At 43.2% G+C, this 15,165-nt stretch overlaps 1 protein-coding gene across 1 annotated transcript in view; it reads left to right on the top strand.

Moving 5' to 3' along the window:
- The window catches only part of ptprsa (protein tyrosine phosphatase receptor type Sa), a 219,463-nt gene that overhangs the window by 127,953 nt on the left and 76,345 nt on the right, over positions 1-15,165 (top strand). The window contains exons 7-8 of the mRNA XM_079158092.1: positions 6,070-6,087; positions 15,039-15,149. Of these exons, the coding sequence (XP_079014218.1) occupies positions 6,070-6,087; positions 15,039-15,149 (129 nt within the window). The remainder of the gene's footprint in view (positions 1-6,069; positions 6,088-15,038; positions 15,150-15,165) is intronic.

The raw sequence follows: 15,165 nt of genomic DNA, 5'->3' as shown, positions 1-15,165 counted from the left end.
TGGTTCAAAGTGCTTTACAAAATAAATTAAAACCAAACAAGGTGATGATGGACAAATAAATCCAGCTTCATGTCTGTTGTCTAACCTCTGTCTCATCTGTCTTTATCTGTTTCATGATTTTGTCAATTGTCTCTGTGTGTCCTTTCTAACTGAACTAGACTGCTGTTTGGTTTTCTCTCTCTTTGAGTGTTTTGTCTGTATTTGTGTCTGAAACTCAGATGTGACTCATATCGCAGAGTCTTCAACACCTTTCATTTGGCCGTGACCCATAACACGAGTGAAAACTGAAAAAAGAATAACGATAATAAAAATAAACTAAACAATAAATAAAACTGAAAAAAAGACAAAATATTTGATATTTTACAATTGACGATAAGATTTTTCCAGATGAAATGCCTCTTATTAGAATTATAAATTGATGTTACATTACATGAAACATCACTGCTCCTTCCATGGAATGTCATGGTAAAACTGCTAAGATACTGCAGTAGGACACAAGACACAATTATACTATAGTCCCTTTAAATTCTTGCATGGCAGTGACTTCAACCTCAACCTAAAATGAACTATGTTCTTTCCCTTTTTTTATTTACTTTCCTCTTGCATTGTCATTTTAAGAAACCTTTGGTAAGTGTCTCGCAAAGCCCAGAGAGCCCATCCACTCTCCTTGAAGCAGATGGCATATTTAAACTACTTTCCAAAATGCATGCATTCCTTGCTCTCCCCTCACCCTTGTCCTCCTTTGCCACTTGTTCCCTATGTTTCTTTTACTAAACTTTTTATTTTCTTTCGCCCACACTCCTTACTTTGTCCTCTTTCACCCGCACCATAATGGAACTTCGAAAGGCAAATCAAGGACAAGCAGCAGATTGAGTTGGGGAGGGGGTTAGGAATCATAGTCCACCTTTGAGCAGCACAGTTTTCATTTATACGGGGAAGAGTACATACAAGTCTTTTGAGGCAACATTCTGCTTCAAGCTAATGCTAATATGCATAGTAAGACTGGCACTGCCCAGTTCAATCACCGTGTCTACGATATTTTAGAAACTTCACTGGGCTATTTGAGGTCATAAGTACCCTGTGCCAGGTGACCTTGTAAGCTGTGGCTTTACATACTTTTCCCTCGACCATATTATCCAGAAATGAGACTGCTGATGCCTCCTGTCACGTCCATTCTTTCTCTCTGCTGCTTTGCAAGACAGCAGGATTTGAGGAAATAATTGGACTCTGCTTGAATCCAAGACAATTATGGCTTTGCAGTCATAGCCTACAGTATTTTTGTCTTCTTGGTGAGACATACAGCAAACACTTTCCTCCAGAAAAACACTGTTGTTTTGTAGTCAGGTGTAAATAATCAAACTTCGCTTCTCACAATAACAGCTTTGTTGTCCCAAAATAGACTTGGAAACTGCAGCAATTGCAGAGAGTGGCTGAAAAACTCTTGAGTTCTTTCCAGGTGAAGGTCTCAGCAGGACCGCTGTATTGCTGAATCCCACACTTGGGCTAGGTCGACCCTCTGGTCTTGGCCAAATGCTTTAGGAGAGCATTTTTAGTCTCTTGCCAAATTGGCCCACATCGCCACTGGCTTACAGACCTGTAGCTAAGACTCTATTGCCCATGCTAGAGAGCGAGGGCTCAAATGATAGTTATATTTGGCCACATTTTGTACTCCTCCATTGAACTACTTAAAAATATACCCAACCACTTTAAGCTGGGTATATTTCACTTATAGGTCATGTGTGTATGTAGGAGGGCTGAAAAGGAAATTACTTTCCCTTGTTTCAATACCAAGGCTCTCGTAATGTAATGTTAGTGCTGGGGGCTTGCCTTTTTTTCTGTAGCCCTTTCACTGGAAAGCTCATTCAGCACCCAGGCAGGATTTATGCTGATGAGAAAAAGGCCTGCACGCTCAAGCCCGCTAGGCTGCCATCTTCTCATGTCCTCAGCACTTCGAGTAGCCATCTTGGGTCTTTGGGTTTTAGTATTTTTTGATAATAAATGTATTTCCAAAAATCCCAAAACATTCTCACTGTGTATTTTCAGATTCTCCTGTTGATCAGATTGCTGTTGACAATGTTTGGGTGCTACCTGTTTGCTTTTTTGCTTCAGGCACACTCTCAAGCCTCAGGGGGTAACTCTGATGGCTGCTTTCCCATCGAGGGAGGTACAATTTAGACTTTTGGGAAGGAGATGGGGGGGCAGAAAGGGGAACATGGGAAGCAGGTTGGAAAACATGAGTTTGAAAGCATACTCAGCCTCCAGCTCCAGCAAAAGAATCCCCCACTTTTCTCATGTGACCTTCACTCCGTCTGATGTTGAAGTGTGCATACCAATCTGACTTATTCCCACCTAAAAGAAAAGACAACATTGTAACAATGCTGTTGAATATATACATATACAGGAAGATAGGGCATCCAGCGCTTGTTTGTTGGATAGCGTCCTAGCTGGCTGACTCGTTATTTATGGGCCAGACCATGCTGTGCTGGCGGGGCAATGATATTTGCATCAGGGTCCCCTGAGGGGCTCCTCTAGAGGTGTGGAGGGAGCTTGACATTTCTGCCCAAGTCCCTGTGGCTACAGACCCCAGGCCCTCGCTGGCCTTGTCAGACAGAACAGATTAAGCAGAGGCCAGAGAGACAGTGATTGGGAGGAGTGCATATTCATAAAGATTAAGGTCCTCTTTAATACAAAGGTTTACAATCATGACCTGACATTGGATGGCTCCTTTACACACACACGCACACACACACACACAGATGTATGCAGATCCCAATGTGAATCATGCTGAGTTCAATTGCACTTAATCTGAAATGAGCAAGAAAGCGGTCACATTTGTTGACATCAAAGCTGCTCTGCAGGGAGTGGCTAGGAGCTCTGCAGATGTGGCAAACAACAGACCTGCTGCAACACCACCAAGATCCCAGGCGGGTTTCTGTGTTTATGAGAAGGTCAGCCAGACGCCCTCTGGAGGGTAGTCTGACTTTGACACTCGGCCAATCACCCAACCCCACCCGCCTCACACGCAGATGGGCAACATCTCTGGCCAGATTGCCTCTGGCCAGACTACATTTTCAATAATAATTTTAATATATTCAGAGGTTTGTTTAACAAAACAGCTGGGGTGTTCTGTGGAGCAAATAATGCCGCATTTGATAATGCGAGGAGGTCAGCGGCCTGTTGAGTTATATTTAGGTCATCGTCACCCTAAGCTGATCAACCACTGGCCTACCAAAGCTTAGAAAGGGAGCTTATGGCCATATGGTTGCATGCCCGTAGTTCAGGTGGATTTGCCATTGTAATTGAATACAGACTGGTTACTCCAGACCCATCCTGCCTAGTCAGATCCTTGGCTATGTATATTATTCAAATATTCGAAGTTCCAATGACCTAGGTCCCTCATGTCCTTCTCATTTGTTATAGTTTTTTTTCTTTTTTTGTGGAACCAATTCCTTTGAACTGAACTCCCTCTATCTATTATCCCTCATCCTCCTTATTACTTTCCTTTCTTTTTTTTCCCTCTTTTGTCGCTCAGTCCTTTTATAAGGTCCACATCTGATGGCCTTCTCTTTACAAACCTGCTTTATTAACCTTATCCTAACCTCAACCTAACTTTAACCCCAACCTCAACTAACCTAGTAACCCCTTAACCCCCAACTGAAATTTCATCACAGCTAAAGCAAAATAAATCAACAGCTTCTGCAGCCTCTAATCTAACTCTAACTCTATAACAATGTAACCTTCCCAGAGCCCTATTGTCCTTTTGTCTTGTGATTATCTATGATTATGTGGTCTCTAAAATCATTCCAGAAATAACTCAAATGTAACTGTTGTTTTGCCTGGGTTTTCAATGATTCTAAACTATTAATACTAGACTAGAGATAGTCAATGATAAATGATGATCTCTATGAAATGTGTTCCGAAAGACGTTTTCCACTTTCATCAGACAATTTGGAAATTTGTAACCATAAATTAAATTATAAAATTAGATTTTAAATGACTGTATGGTTAGTGGCAGCAAATGCACACTTTCAGAGTATGAGCATAAATCTTGTCTATAATTGGCAAAACGTTGACATATTTTAAGAGTTATACATAAACACAGTGCAACACAGTGTACAGCAGTTTAAATAAAGGAAATGAACACCTAGGTACATTGCAAACCAGGCAGAACTTCAGATCACCTACCTGCTGGTATCACAAAGGATGCCTCTGTCTGCAGAGCTGCAACAACAATCCAATCAGAAGGTATTGTAAATGTCATGCCACTGCCCAGCCACCCACACATCTTAATGTGCTGTGAAGGATATGAAAGTTACTGGTACCACGTAACATCTACAAGCATATTGGTACAGCATCAACAGCAATGCAGGCTCACTTATGATTATGGCTTTTGGATAGTGACCGAAAGATTGAGGTTGCGGAGGCGAGCGGCTGTAATGAGTTTCCTCTGTCAGGTGGCTTGGCTCATTCTCAGAGATAGGGAAAGACAAGCAGAGGGTGCCTGTAGTCGAGCTGCAGCTCCTTCACATTGAAAGGCAGCCAGTTTAGTTGGTTTGTGCATCTGATCAGGACGCTTCCTGGGCATCTTGCTTGATTGACTGGTAGGAGACCCCGGGGTAGGCCCAGAATACGCTAGATTATACAACTCATCTGGCTTTGGAACGCCTCAGGATCCCCCAGGAGAAGCTGGAAAACGCTGCCGGGGAGAGGGACATCTGGACTACCTTATTTAGCCTGCTGCCACCTCGACATGGCCTCAGAAAAGCAGCAGGAAACTGATAGATTGATGGAAGGCATTGTTGGTTAAGCCAGTTAGTAGGATGCTGGCATATGTTGTATTCAACATGCAAGAATGCATGCACTCACTCACAAGGGTGGAGTAGTACATGTAGTGTTAGGCTCAGTGGACAGTGCGTATACCCTTGACCCTCAGCTCTGTGCCTGCAGGCCGTCTATGCTAAGTAGGGCACCTCCCCTGGCTTGGCACTGCCCTGCTGGCACTCTCAAGGGATGGCCAAGGGCACGTTGTAGCCATGAGACATCCTTAGATTTAGAGAGGGAGACGAAGAGAAAGGCTAGAGGGCGAGAAACTCAGGGAAAGACTGAGACACACAAAACCTCAGAAATAGGGCGAGAGAGAGAGAGGATTGGAGAAACAGATAAAGAAAAGGGAATTACAGCAAAAAAAATTAAGAAAACAATGAATGGAGAGAAAAAAAAGACTGGAAGGACAGTTTAATGCTTGGCAGAGAGGGGGTTGAAGTTAAGCTGGCTCCCCTTCCCACACTCAAAGCTCTGCCTGTAAGGGATACATTTTACATCACAGCAACAACACGGGCTACGTTTAAAAGCCCACCAGCCACTGACTGGACAAGCTCAATATTTTATTGTCCCTAATGGGACATTGGCTTGCAGTCAGGCATGTAACACAATACAGACTCACAATAAATAAAGAATAGGGGAACATGCTACTCTCAATGAAATGAAACAATGGAAAGCGCCAGGAGACTGAATGACCAGGGAGGAGGGGGCAAGCTTGAGGTGAGGAGTCTATCTGTCACAGTTAAGCAGGTTTACGACTTGTAGGACAAATAAGAACTTCAATCTGTTTGATTTAACTTGTGGTTGCTTGAAGGTACAGCCTGAAATTCTAGTTCAGTGGAGACTCCATCAGCAAGTTTGTTTCATGCTAATGTAGATACCCGGTATAGATCAGTGGCGCCTTTTAGTTGTTAGCTTCTTCAGCTCTGCCAATGAAGCATTGTGTTTCCTGTCTTGATATGTCTATGGCAAGGAAGGGAAACAGAGAAACTAATAAGGCATTGGAATGTGCCAGTCATATAAAGCTCCCCATATCTTTGTGATACCAGCCGTCACAGGTGTAATTTTGTCCTTTTTCCAAAAAAAAAAAAAACACCCATATCTGAAAGCCCCATAAGAGATTACCTAATGGTTTGATAATCTAGTTCCAGTGATCCACCTTCCAGCCCAAATAACTCCTCTAACTATTACTAACCTTAACGTTGAACTAAACTGATGTTGTGTCTTCGTCTTTTGTCTCACCTCCAGAGGGTACCCCGATTCGAGGTAAGATGTTTAAAAAAAAAAAAAACTTTTAACTTATATTAAACCAACAATAACCGTTCCTAACTCCACCCAACTGGCATCATAGTGGGAATTTCATGTGGGCTTTTCCGCTTAAACAATGACTCTTCTCTTCTATATCCATTAACATTAATATGTCGTCTGTGTTTGGGCTCTGTGTTCTCTGTACACACTGTTTTGTGAGCGTGATCATATGTGTTTCACACCTTCTTGCCTCATGTCATCCTTTGATGTGCAGTTCCTCCACCTCTGTGGGTGTTCTGTGTTTGTGCCCTCCTACTATCACCTCCACATCGTCAGTGTCAGAAAACTACTGAGCAATTCAGATTGTGTTGCAGTTTGGTTATAATACACGATGGAGAAGGTTAAAAGCAGAGGGGAGGGACGGTGAGGGTTATTACTTGGCGGTTTGTTTGCTTTGTGCCTCTGACATTTATATTGTTTGGACATGGGGCTGAAGGGTGGGGGATAGATGATAGGAAGTTGCCGGGTAGGACCAGGCTATTGAATACTTGAATCGTAGCAACCACTTTTCTTCCTTCTTCCTCTCTGCTGTGATATCCTCCTCATCCTTCCGTTCACTGACACAGCGATAGCCACATTCTGTTTATTAATACACCTCCATAGCTTTCATGAGCCCTAGCTGCTGATACTCATGGTATGTCAGGGGAAAGGCCAGTAGAAATTACCGTTGATTTAGTTCTGTTCCCCCCCTGTAACTGTGCGGCTCAGTAATTTATACCGGCAAAACTAGGGAGGCTACTGCGTGCAATGGCCACCTTTTCAAAACAGGCAACATGTGCATCCTTTTATAATACCACAACCGGCTCTTATAATGTCAGAGGATGAACAGGAGGATATCAAGGTGGGAAGGTAACGACGGTAAAGCAGTGTGATTCCGATGAATTTTACAGCAGCTTTGTCAAATATTTCTTCCTCTTCCCTCATTTTTTATTTTTCATTTCTACGGACAATTTAACTCTCACTTGTAATTATCCACCAGGCTTTGTTGCTGAATCATTATCTCCCAGTTGATTCGGTGTGATTGTTGAGTCGTCTTGTTTGTTTGTTGTAAAATGCTTTTGTTCCACAGGCTGAGCAGGTAAGTGAATACCTCAGTTTGCCATGTGTGTCCCTGTATTCTTTGGGAGAAGCTGAACGTATTTAGTCTCACAATTACAGTTTGGTACAGCTAAGGGAGTGATTCATGTGACTATCGAGCTTCTCCATCTTCAACCATTCCATCCAAGCCATACGTGACACGACATTCCAAACACAAGCATGTTTTCAAACATATGAACACCTGATCTTTTAGACTAAATTCAGACCCTTCACTCCTTAAAAGCCCTCAACCCAGACCTCCCTGCTCTGCTTTGCTTAAGGTCTCATTAATCACATTGTGGCGAACTAAAGCAAGCATGACATATGAACTCTGCATTTGCATAATAAGATGATAAGCTGCCTGAAAAGGGTAATGTCTCCCCATACCGCTACCGCGTGCCGACACTGACTCTCAGTCAGGGGTGTGTGGTGCTTATGTAGGAAGAAACCAATAGCATCGGATCGGGAGAGAGATGCAAATGTAATCAGGCTGTCTGAGAAGGACACAAATGGTTTTGTTTGCATAAGTGCATGTACACACAAATTTAGACTTCCATCTGCTTTAAGTCGCTCTTGCACTCCTGAAAATGTACCTTTTTGGAAAACATTTATTCAGGTTAGGCGTCACTTGTCTTAATGATGAGTCATTTTACACCACTCTGTGTCAATGTTATTTATATAGCCCAATATGACAACGTACACATTTGCCTCATGGGGCTTTACAATCTGAACAACATGCAACACCCTCTATCTTTAGACCCTCGATGCGTAATATAGGGAGAGAGAGAGAGAGAGAGAGAGAGAGAGAGAGAGAGAGAGAGAGAGAGAGAGAGAGAGAGACACAGCTTGAACGCTCATGTGTTTGTGGGACAACAAACAAACAGAGAGTGAGAGAGATGCAGTGAAGTTTTCTCGTCCTCAGTACATGGACTATAAGTACAAGGCTTAATAGATTCGATGAGACTGAGCTGCCGGATGGATAATCGTAAAAGGTACAAGACCTGGAGTAATCAAAACACAAGCCACTCACTGAACGTTGAGGCAAAACCAGAGTTAGACTGTGTGATGTAAGCAGGGAGCTTATGCCAGAGGAAGGTGGCACGATAGGAAAAGGCCCTGAAGCCTGCTGACCCAGAACAGAGCACTGAGGTTGAGTATTACCATAGGAAACATACTTTGTTCTTTCATATCAGTAAGAGTTTTAACCACGTGAGAGGGCGAGGCAATATCGATGTTAGATTGTCACGCCTTAGAGTGTATACACGTGGTGATCTATGGCGTTAAAAGCTGCACTGAGCTCCTGTAGCAGAAGCACTGAGGTGGAATCTGAATCCATAGTAAGCAGAAGATGATTTACCACTTTAGTAAGTGCAGTTTCAGCGGAGTGACAGGCCCTGAAAGCAGGCTGAAAAGTTTCAAAAACATGACATGATATGTTAAATATCAGTCCCAGCTCTTTACTCGGTCGTGAGACATCTCAGCGAATTTCAGCAGAGATGAGCACTTCCAACCTATGGACGTATCTCTCTAGAAGAGACACCCTTACTGCAAAGGTACTTAACACAAAGCATCGCTTTAGCACGGTTGCGTTAGCTGTGGGTCACGAGATGCTGCTGTCGTGGGCTAGTTTCGGCTCGGAGCTAAACTAACAGGGCAGCAGTAGAGGCTACCCTCAATGCTAAAATGAAAAGTAATAAGTCTAATGTGAGCTGGACTCAGCACAGAGAAGTGAAGTGGATAGATAAGAGAAGAAAGATTCACGAGAATGAAAGCAAAAAATGAAGGAGGAAGAACGAGTCGACCACCGTTGTTCACGCGAGGCAGCGTCACAGCGCTGATAACCAAAATGTGAAATCTGCATTCAATTTGTTTCCGTACAAAGCCACCCAGGTTGCTGGCCTAGAGGTAAGCGATAGGTGGAAAGGTATAGCTGGACTCCCTACCGGCTTCATTACTGATTTCATGGGAGCATTACAAGCCACCAGATGGGCACTGACAACAATGGCGTCACACGTGGGACCCCATGCTGGTGCGATCACAGTATAATGACCTTGGCGTGGAGGCAGAGCGTGCCCGAGTGACAGAATGAAGACAGAAGGAAAGGGAGACGGAGAGAAAAGCTGCTGGTTCACTTCAGAAATCCGTACATTTCGGCACGTTGTTGCTCTCTTTAGTCACCCTCTGCAGACACAAGAGGTATTTTAATTGATGTTCAACGATACAACAACAACAACAACAACAACAACTGAAGAGTTGTTTTATGGAACAATGCTGAACCAGCTTTAGCAAAACTTATATAAATATATACCAGCCAGTAAAGTGGGATCCTACTGGGCTTTGTTATATTTATGATGCGATAATGATGACGGGAAAATACAAACATAGTGTGACACAGTGTTTGCATCTTCAGCTGCATTGTCAAACATGACAGGTTTGGCCTGATAAAAGTTCTAAAGTGCGTCTGTAAACCTCTAATTGTAGTTGCTTTATGATAGTGAATCTAGATATTTGTTGTAATGTATTAGTATAAATATATTCGTTACAGATCCTCCTGAATCATTAAGGTAGTTTAAGGTATTGTGCCCAGCCCTTTTCTGTGCACTCTAGTGAGTTTGATGTGTGTACTGGAAAGGTTGTAATGACATGACCGGGTTTTAATTCCACTGTAGCAGAGCTTTAGTGAGCAGTGATGAGAGGATAGAGATGAGAAACGAGAGACGACGAGGGACATGAACTGAAAATCAGAGATAAAGTGATGAAAAGAACAGTGTGCCACTGGCAGGCCTTAGTGGGCTGTGGAAAGAGCAAGAGGGAGGGAAAGAAAGAGTTTGACTTGGCCAGCCATTTTGTTGATCGCCTAAACAAATCAATCAAGGCCCGCTGGAGCACACTAATTGAATTACACAAATGGGACGGGGACAGGGGGGGGGGGGGGGGGGGGGGCACATGGCAAAGCTGCTACAAAGCAGCGACAGGGGTGGGCAGACCCCGGCTCCAGGCACTTTCTGAAATTAATCATCTATGCTTGCCCCTCCTTGCTCTTCTTTTATCCCCTCTGTTTTTCTGTACTCGTCTGTCTCTTCCACTCTTCGTCCCACCCGTCTCTGATTGATTTGTTCTTTGTCTCTCTGTCTTTTTTTTACCACCCCTTGCTTGTCTTTTTTTCCCTTTTCTTCAGATTTTCCCCACCGCTACACTTTTTTTGTCATTCCCCTATCCCACCTAGGCTAAAATTAGATCCATATATGGGTTTGTAAATATTGATATTTTGTTCAAAATTGTTGATATTTTTCTGCTCGTCAACAGCAAAAAAAAAGGGCATTAAAAACCTGCAAATAACTTTCATTTAATGTTCATTTAAATTTAAATGTATAAAATGTTAACATACAAAAACAACATACTGAAGACTACCGGCCCAAAGTATCCAGCTTCATTCCAAGAATGTCTTATCCAGAATCTGAATTGGCCTTCAAAAACATGTATTTTGTTGAACTCTTCCCAGGCAGTCTTACTGTTATCACACCTTGGCACCTCCACCTCTTCAGATCAGCCTGCGGCATGCAGCGCTGTTAACCAGGGCAGCTGTCACGGGCTGGGACAAATGTCCCAGAATCACTGCCCATTACAGCCTTCTTTATCGAATGGATGACGGCAGTGAACATGCTGCCCAAGACAGCCAGGAATGGATGGCAGTGGAGATTGAAGGTTGTGCGTGTTGGTGAGCAGGGAGGGTCACTTTGACTGAGATGGAGACTAATTGGTCCGCATGGAAGTGAAGTCGTTATTATCGGGGACTTTATTTGCCTCAACTGTAGCCACTGTTTGGATCCTAATGGCGCAGCATACATCATGGCATAAGACGGAAAGAAAAAAAAAATGGGACCAATCTTTTCTCCTCTGACCCAGAAAAACATGACTTATTACTCAGCAGGGGTGGCCCTAGCTGGGGTGCAGGGATGGTCGGTACGCCCTGTAAGTGGAGATCTTAGGTTCAATACCCACAACCGCTCACATAATGTCCTTCAACATTCATGTGTCCTTTTTAAGTGTCCTTCAGCAAGATTAAGTATCAAGTAAAGTAGTGCCCGCTCAGTAATTGCAGCCTTGTCGCTGGCACTATAGTGCTGCTGTCACATTTGTACCCGGAGTACATCAAACAATCGGGTGAAACATTCAAACTGTGCTGATATTGCATGAAGTAAACGGAGCCGTGCTTTTATTGATCATTGGCGAGCAGAATAGTCAACTGTCATGAGCAGTTTTTCATGTTTCCGAATGAAATCAGGTCAAACTATTTTCTTTGGTATGTGTTTGTGATAAAACCTCATACATGAAGACAGGGAAGACATGCCTTTTGGCCCCATGTACGCACAGTAAGGGCCATCCGAAATTGATTTGTTTGTCAAAAGGCAAGTCTTTATCAGTAAAACCCCCATTGTGTTAACCGACTTGGTGTGTGGTTTTTATTGTGCTTGTGAAAGATAATTTTCATCATTTATTTCTTTCCTTGTGTTTCCCTGTTTTCCTGATAAAAGGGGAAAAAAATGCCAATGGCCACTTGCGCTTTGGTGAGCCGCAGGCTGGCAGGGTAGACCGAGCGCAATTATGCAAAACACGGAGTCATATTTTAAAAAGAAAAGAAAAAAATTGGTAGGAAAGGGACACATGCTGGTGACAAAGGGTGGAGTTTGTTTTGTGTGCACACATGAATGTACATGCTGCTGCTTGAGATAGGACATCAAAGAGGGTTTGTTTGGATTTGTAATTCAAAAGCCCTTCGAGGTCTGTTTAAATGCTCATATTATCACACTTTAAACTGACTGCCTGGTCATTCTATTATACGGGTACAGAAATCATAAATGGCATCAATTTAGATTCATCTACATTCTTTTTTTTTTTAGGTTATCAAAAGACTAAACATATGAGGAGAGTGTAAATGACAAAGTGGACTGAGGAGATAGGCAACTCATGTAACACAGGCGGGATATTGCAACTCCACTATGTGTGAATCTGACGGAGAGAGTCGCATAAAGCACCCCCACATAGAATGAAGTTGTGATTTCTCTTTTAGTCTCCCTCTTCTGTCCCTCTACTTCTGGGCTTCCTTCATCAAACATTTGTTCGCACAAATCTAATTTTATCCAGGGTGTGCAATTTTATTCATCAGTATGTTGTTGTTGTTGTTGTTGTTGTTGTTATTCATTGTTTAGTGTTGATCCAGTTTAAGATAAATCGTAACTCACCTAGATTTCCCCATGGGTAAGATGAATGCCTGTTCTCCTTGTAAGAGTCAAACTTTCAATTTTGAGACAGAATAATAATAGACGAAAATAAGGAATATGATATATGGATGAGAAAAATTCTCCATTCCTCCTTCTCTCTCGGTGTTCCTTTACATCTCTTGCTTCCTTTGTCTCTCCTTCCTGTCTCTCCTCCTTGCTTCTCCTCCCTGTCCTCTTCCTCGCTTTTATCTTACCTCACTTGTTCTCTCTCTCTCCCTCTCTCTCTCTATCTCTCTCTCTCTGTTCTGCCAGCAGAAGGAGTCTTTATGTGTTCTTCACAGACCCACTAAATAATAGCTAGAATATGTAATGAAGCCAGTAGGGGCTTGGAAACAATAGATAATGCCACCTAGCGAGACGTCTCCACCAAAGATGGAGAGGAAGAGATGAAACTCCCACTATTCCCTCAAACACTCCCTTTTTCTCTCTCTCCTTGCTCCCTCTCTTCCGCCAGGAGGTACAATTCACAGCAGCCAATGTTGGTTTTAATTGGCTCTCAATTAATTTTGTTTGGCTCATTATTTGTCACCCTCCGCATGTTGGTGATTGTGTTTTGTTGACCTTCAGACGACATTTGTGAAATATTATTTTCAGATGAAGACATTTCTATTTATTGGAGGCATTTGCAGACCTTCAGCAGTTGGCACACAGCGAATGAAAACATATGAAATATAGAGCATTTCCTCTGATTTAACTGTTTGGTCCACCACAAGCCTTTCAGCATTATTATTTATGAAGCGTTGAAACAATTGCACAAACGTCAACCTAAGCCTTTCAAAGATTTTGTAATTCAGCGCAGGGACCTACGGCTGACGAGCCGCTGGCAGAGCTTTCTGGAACGGTCCACCTGGAGTTGAACTTCACACAGTCCTTACTTTGCGGTCTCCCCGGTGTTGAGGCGGTAGGCTTCTGAGCACATTCCAAGCCACCTGCCACCAGGCTGGCATTTGCTGTTGCTAGCACACATCAAACACATCCAAATCAGATCCTTGCATAAAATGCAGAGCAGAAACTCTACCACCTGCACTCTGCAGGTAGACATTTTCATTTGGTTCATGAGCTGTGTGCCAGGAACAGCTCCCTCTGGGGGATGAGGGTGATCTGAGCTGTTGAGGGAAATGAAGAGATTTTTGTTACTTCAGGTCCGTTTTCTTTTTCTCAGAGTAGATATCTCAGTACTGACTCCAAGGTGTAAAAATACTCTTAGGGTTAAAGGCCGAGGCCAAGGTGGAAGAGTAACTAATCTTTATAATTAAGCCGGATCGATGGTCTCATTTGTGGCACAGTTATTAGACCAATGTTCCAGGATAGTAGCTTTGTACAACATTGTGTTCTCTCTGCTTGCTGATGTGATGGAGTAGGTTATGGTATATTACAAAGAATCCTGGGCAGCGGCTGGCGTATTGATGCTGCCTGGCTAAACGCTAACGAGCGATGGTGCTGTGTTTGTCAGGGAGGCCTGGGCTGCAATCTGTCTGCTGAGCCAGCCAGAAGCCCTAATGATATCATCAGGAAGTGCCGTCAACAGCGCTCTAACGAGGAGTGATCTGACGCCCGCTGTTTCACCTCCCTCCTCCGTGCCCCACGCCCCTTCTTCAGTGTTGTTGTCGAGCATTTAGCTTGGGTTTATTTTCAAGGGATGAAATGTAAAAAAGTGATACTATATGGAATCAGTTTGAAACACGTAAGCCAGACGGGGTTCATTTCAAACCGTGTACCCGATAATAAGACTGAATGAATGAAATGCATGCGAAGAGTAACAAAACACATGAATAACAAGTAAAGACAATACAAGTAATTAAAAACAACCCAAACACAATGGTAGTTGGTTTTATAAGTTGATATCAATATATTTTTTTATTTACTTGTAAATGTTCACAATATAGAATGTAAGAAGTGTCTTTTTTTCTGATGAGTCACAATTCTTTGAGCAGTTTAACGACAGGGGGGGGGGGGGGGGGGGGGGGGGGGGCGGGGCAGAGTGTTCATGTGGATGTGAACTATATGTCTGGATATTTTCCCATGACCCCTCTTCCCCCCCAACGCACACATACTCTCCCTTGTGGAGTGCTATGCAAAGGGCAATGTGTTAGTCTCACTCAGTTTACAAGACCATCTCAACACCCTTCTACATTACCTTTCATCACACTTACATCATCATTTTGTTCTTATGGGATTTTGTTAAGAGGTATCATGTCTTACATCAGTTGCGTACTCCGGCATAGCTACAAATGTAGTGTGACTGATTCAGTCCATATTTGTGTTTATTGAATCCCACCTCTCCTTATTTGTGGATGGCTGAGGCTAGAGTGGAACCCAGTTTGCCGTGGTACTCTGCATTAGCATTGTAGAGAGAAGAGATTGTTGACAAAATGGTCCTGTGAAATTCAAGATACCTTGCATTAAGCGGATATTGTCTGACTCCTTTATGCACTGTCACTGACAAATGGACTAATCACATGCTCCCTGCTTTCTTCCTTTCTCTCTTGTTCTCTCTCTTCCCCCCCCTCCCCTCTTGTCTTTTTTTCCCCCCATGTTGTAATATTCCAGGTGCCTTGCAGATCGAGAACAGCGAGGAGACGGACCAGGGGAAGTACGAGTGCGTGGCGTCTAATGTGGAAGGCGTGCGCTACTCGTCCCCTGCTAACCTTTATGTGCGAGGTAGGGAACAATCCGG

This window comes from Pholis gunnellus (genome assembly GCF_910591455.1).
Source record: "Pholis gunnellus genome assembly, chromosome: 4".
Taxonomy (NCBI): Eukaryota; Metazoa; Chordata; class Actinopteri; order Perciformes; family Pholidae; genus Pholis; species Pholis gunnellus.
The sequence above is the reverse complement of the archived record's forward strand: the minus strand, read 5'-3'. Positions and strand labels throughout refer to the sequence as shown.